Here is a 5524-nt window from a genome sequence, read left to right on the forward strand (position 1 = left end):
TTGAAAATTTCGGTCCATTTTGTGTCAGGTACTTACCAGGTACTGTCAATACCGCACAGTACCTGATCAATACTGCACAGTATCTGCTGAATACTATGCAGTATCAGGTACTATACAGTACAGTACCTGCTCTAGGTACTATACAGTACAGTACCTGCTCTAGGTACAATACAGTATAGTACCTAAGTATCGAAGCATGATACCAGTACAGTACAGTATCTTGATGTGCCAAATAATACTGTACTCTACGCTGGTTTTCACAGTACCTAAATTGTAGGTACTGTACTCAGTATAGTATCTCCGCACAGATACTGTACTGAGTACCTTGATTTCAAGTATTTTAAATATAGGTACTGTACCAGTATCTTCGATACTATACTGGTACAGTACCTGCTGCCACCAGCGTCAACTCTCCCTTAGGGTTATAAGACAGATGTATGGCCATTCCCATGGGCTTGACTGAGACACGCTTCTCAAGCCATCCCCTGCCACTCGCGTCCATCGGGAGTATCCCCTACATAACGCTCAAAGTTAGGCACCTACACATGATAAGTCCCTAACTTTACTATGCATACATATGTAATATACCATATACATGTAATACCCTTCTAACTCCAGTCGCGTTCTCAGACCTCACCACATCGATTACACTCAATCACCTCATCCCAGATATCCAATCAACACCGATATACCAATATCGACTCCTTTTGAATAGAGACATCAACTTTAGCTTTACAAGCCCTTGCTCCGCTGGTCCCACAATACTCACTTGCTGCGTTGTTACTCTGATAGGACTTAAATTGTACGTCTTTCACCCCTTCTTTGTTTTGTATCTTTTCTACTTCAGTCCACTTATCTTCGATATAACACATCCTGATCATTTACCTCATTTTTCCATCAACCACATCATCATCATTCCTACCCCAACATGTTCAAGATGTTTACGATTGCCGCTTTGGAGCGTGCTGCTGCACTATTCCCTTTGCAATCCAATCCTAGCTCGAACCCAACCTTAACCCAACCCGATCTCGCAACTCAAGCGAGTCAAGAGCTCACGGACAACACCACTCTCTTATCATCCAACCGAAATGACCATCGTTCTCATATGAGTAACTTTATAAATGACGGCATTGTCACCTCGACAGCTTCAGACATCAACACCTCAAACATCAATACCCTTACTCCAGACACACCCATTTCTAAAGATCACATGTTGACTATGTCCTCGAGCGAATTGCGATGCCTTGCCAAGAAGAATGCGAGTCGTGGTATCAACAAGGACCAAATGGAGAAATTAATCACATTTCATGAAACTCAACAACACGCGCTCGCCATGATGGCAGTGGAGATTGGAGTATCCGTTTCTGCCATTGAAGCGACTTGGTAAGTGTATTTCATTCCTCATTTCTGTCTATGTACAATTGGTCTCATAATCAGTCTATTGTAGGGGTAAACGTATCGCAGTGCGGATGGCAACAGCATGGAACCGATATCTACAAACACCCAATGCCAAGGCTTTGTTTAAAATGTGTAAGTACCCCCTTGAGTTGCAACCCTGGATCGACAATATCAATCTTTTGCTGCTTTTGTAGATGGAGGCCTCGCCAACGGTATCGCGATGGGTCAGCTTTCCGACATGTGGAAAGCCATGTCTTTGGAAGAGAGGGCGGCTTTCAAAGCCCCAATACCAGATGTCGAGCTTGACTTCGGTGAGAAGGTTATCAGCAACAAGCGAGCTCGCCAGATCGTTCAACCTCGCACAATGGTCAAGAGCAACCCCACATCCTTACAAAAATCAGAACAACGGGTCCAATCATATTTGACTGATCTCATTGCCCAGGTAACGTACCTCAGTCTGATTCATTAGTGCTCTTTCTCTATCTTTGACATACAATGATACAACATCCAGGCAACTCCCATCGCAGCGTCATGCAACTGCGAGTTCGTTTTCTTTGCTGTCTCAAAACATCTGGCTGCTCATAGCTTTCAAATTCGGGTTGTCACACCCGGAGCGCAGCATGGTGTTGAACTCATCACCGAAACAGCCGGAACCCAAGAGTTTGGCGCTCAACTCCAAGGATACGTCACTGGTAATACTACCGAAGCAATCGAAGCAAAGAGACACTGTGGTGAGTTTAATCCTGCTACTTTATGACAACTCATATATTGTGTCATGTTGACACGTCTTGCAATGTAGGAGGCAACTCTAAAGCCGTCAGGAAAGAGGTATCTGCCAGGCTTGGTCGCCTTGTATGTAAGTCGAGTCCAAATACAAACCTGATCAGTTTTCACACACTAAGAAAGTATTGGTCTTTCTTTTCATCATCGATTCAACCTTCCAGCCGAACAGACCAGCACAGCGCTAAGTAATTGGCCATGGACAGATGCCGACTCCGTCCTTGCAACTTTTGGTCTTCGGGTTGTTATAACCAGACCAGAGAGCCAACTGGACATCAACTGTCTTAAAAGACCATGTGCTCGGCTCAGTGGACCAGAAAGCCAACTAATCAACTATGAACTCGATCATGGTGGCATCGAGTTTCTACAAATCCAATCCGATTCCGTAGAAGAAGCAAGCATTGAGCAAACTCAATGAAAGTCGAACATACACTGAATGCCAAATATACAAGTGCAGATTTTTTTACCAATTCTTTATCCCATTTCTTCATTTCATTAATCGGCTATCCAAAGCCTCTTGTACATACATGAATACAAGTTGTGAAAGTCAACCCTCGCCAAAGATAGCTAAGGATAGGATAAGTTATCTATACATCAGCAAGACTTGAAATGAAAGTTGAAATGGTACTTGAAACAAATTTTGCCATGGATTACCTCAAACTCCAAACAATTTCCAAAAAAAACAAGTGAGAGAACACAGAACTACCATGTTGAAGAATTACCTCTCACTTCAATCTACGTCATGTGGGTTTTTTTGTATGTATTTCCCCAAAGAAATCATACATAACTTTTGGTGAATAGCTTTACGATTTTCTTCTTAGGACTAACAGTGGCCGAGTACACATGATTGAGCTCGAGACTACTTTTCTCACTATTGTAAATCCCATTCACGGGGGTGCTCTTCACTGTATCTAGAGGAAATCAAATCGCAATATGATTCACTGTGTTGTATTCAATTTCACTGTATCTAGAGCTATCCATGTTTACAAGCGTAGTGTTTATTTTACAAGCGTAGTGTTTATCAGAGCTGAGAGAGTCGCACCGTTTTAACACCTTGCATAGGGTATTTGGGCTTTTTGCATGTGACCGCTGTTGGAATTGGGCTGATCCGAAGAATGTTAGCAAGATGCCTCCAGTGCTAAGTGAACAACATAACTTACTAGCGAGATCTCCATGTGAACCCGAGATTTGACAACCCATCATCCATCATCTATTGATTTTGACTAGGTTGTGTACGTTTTCGGTCAGGGCACGATGATACCCAATGATGTGGATCTCCACAGCCAAAGCACCTGAAGCGAGGGGTGGTTTGTTGAGCTGAAGAAGGTCCAGGAGAGTTTGATTGAGCTGAAGGACTTGAGCGAGAATCAAGTGATGCTTGGTTGCTGGGAAGTGTCAAGACCGGGAGTTTGGTTGATTGTGTATTCAAACGATCTTCATGAGAGGAAGACGGAGCATCAAGATGCAGATGCAGAAGATCAATAGGTATATCAGATGAGAGACGGTCACGGTGCTTGGTTCGAATGAGTTCTTTGACTTCGTTTGCACAAATTGAGGATGTTGGTCGATCATGAAGACGGGTTTTCAAAGCAGTGCTGACCTCAAAGATGAACGAAGTCCCAAGACCTGATTGGTATGCCAAACCCAAGAGGCTATCTCTTGTCCAAGAGAAGCCTTGTTGATCTAGCTCATCAAACTTAGCCTCAACCTTGGGTAGGTACTCATCAACACCGAGTCCCTCAATATACTTGGTTTTGAAAAGATCCTTCCATAACATGAGAGTTGGATTGATGAAGAGCGATTGGATTCTCGTCATGATTGCTTTAGCTGAGTCGGATGAGACGAGTTGTCTTGCGACTTCCGTTTTGACAGAGTGTTCGAGCATGTTTCGAATGATTGTATCACCAAGGGGGTCCGAAATGTGAGCATCATCTCCATCAAAGTACCCAACAAGTCCGGTGGTGGTCTCGATCAATCGGACTATGCGAAATTCCCAATCGGCGTAGTTGGAACCGTTCTGCTTGAGACAATCACATGCTGATTGAACCATACCAGGCATCAAAGTGATGAATTCCATAGATTTCCAATTCACAATCATAGGTGTCCGGTGGACTTGTGACATAGCGGACTTCAAAGTTGGATTTGTCAGGGTTCAATTGGAGGAGATAAACTGCAATTGAGAGAGGTGATGACTCACAAAATCAGGATAACGCTTGAGGAAAGAAGATGAACACTTGTATATAGTGAAGTTATGAAGGAAATGAAAGTTGGTTTGTAATGACGTTAAGGCACCAATAAGTGAAGAATCTGACACAGGATGAAGAGTAGGTGAAGGGTTCACATGTGTGTATATCATGTGATAGGTTGGGGTATCTTTGGCGAACTTGTAAAAAACTCATGGAGAAAATGAAGAATGAAATTGCTGGTGCATCAAAGATGCTACAACCAAGATATTTCCATGGTATCAACTGTAGTCAATTGTATCTTTGTTTGGGTCTGAGCCATTTTCATGTTTGAGACAGTGTGCCACACCATATTTGGTCACAGTTACACCAAAGTTAAGGGTTTTGGAAGCAGAAAGATGAGGCCATTTGAGCATGAAAGTGTCAAATGGTGAGCAAGTGAGTGGTGATATGGCCAAAGTGTCTTATTGAACTCACCTTGAAATTAAATTTTGCCCACAACGGCCGGGCCAGAAGGCCAAATCCCATCATCTTCATGGTGTTTGTAGATGTTTTCAGGTTGAGCGGTAGGGTAGAAGTGATTTCGAGAGTCACAAATTGCAAATAACATGTTGAAGGTGTGGTGATATGGCCAAAGTGTGTTATTAAACTTGTGTTGAAATTAAATTTTGCCTATGGCGGCCGGGCCAGAAGGCCAAATTCCATCATCTTCATGGTGTTTGTAGATGTTTTCAGGTTGAGCGGTAGGATGGAAGTGATTTCAAGAGTCACAAAATGCAAATAACATGTTGAAGGATTGGTGATATGGCCAAAGTGTTTTATTAAACTCACCTTGAAATTAAATTTTGCCTGTAACGGCCGGGCCAGAAGGGCAAAATCCATCATCTTCATGGTGTTTGGAGATGTTTTCAGGTTGAGCGGTAGGATAGAAGTGATTTTGAGAGTCACAAAATGCAAATAACATGTTGAAGGATTGGTGATATGGCCAAAGTGTTTTATTAAACTCACCTTGAAATTAAATTTTGCCTTCAAAGGCCGGGCCAAAAGGGCAATTTCCTTCATCTTCATAGTTTTTGGAGTAAATTTATGATCAAAATCACATGAATCCAGTTTGAGCAAACTTTTGTGTAACGTGATTCACATGTATCTTCAGACTCTCATCG

General features: G+C 42.6%; 2 protein-coding genes across 2 annotated transcripts; one reads left to right on the plus strand and one right to left on the minus strand.

Moving 5' to 3' along the window:
• Positions 1-928: 928 nt before the first annotated feature.
• MELLADRAFT_117339 (Hypothetical protein) lies at positions 929-2833 on the plus strand (the record flags this gene model as incomplete). Its single annotated transcript, XM_007413203.1, has 6 exons — positions 929-1383; positions 1448-1530; positions 1593-1840; positions 1910-2129; positions 2198-2254; positions 2343-2833. The coding sequence occupies 6 exons, from the start codon at positions 929-931 to the stop codon at positions 2594-2596; spliced, it is 1317 nt and encodes a 438-aa protein (XP_007413265.1).
• A 555-nt stretch (positions 2834-3388) lies between these two features.
• On the minus strand, positions 3389-4534 carry MELLADRAFT_90210 (uncharacterized protein; the record flags this gene model as incomplete). The annotated part of the gene is made up of 2 exons (XM_007413206.1): positions 3389-4306; positions 4376-4534. 2 exons carry the CDS (start codon positions 4532-4534, stop codon positions 3389-3391), a joined length of 1077 nt encoding a protein of 358 aa, XP_007413268.1.
• Between the last annotated feature and the right edge of the window lie 990 nt (positions 4535-5524).

This window comes from Melampsora larici-populina (genome assembly GCF_000204055.1).
Source record: "Melampsora larici-populina 98AG31 unplaced genomic scaffold MELLAscaffold_35, whole genome shotgun sequence".
Classification (NCBI taxonomy): Eukaryota; Fungi; Basidiomycota; class Pucciniomycetes; order Pucciniales; family Melampsoraceae; genus Melampsora; species Melampsora laricis-populina.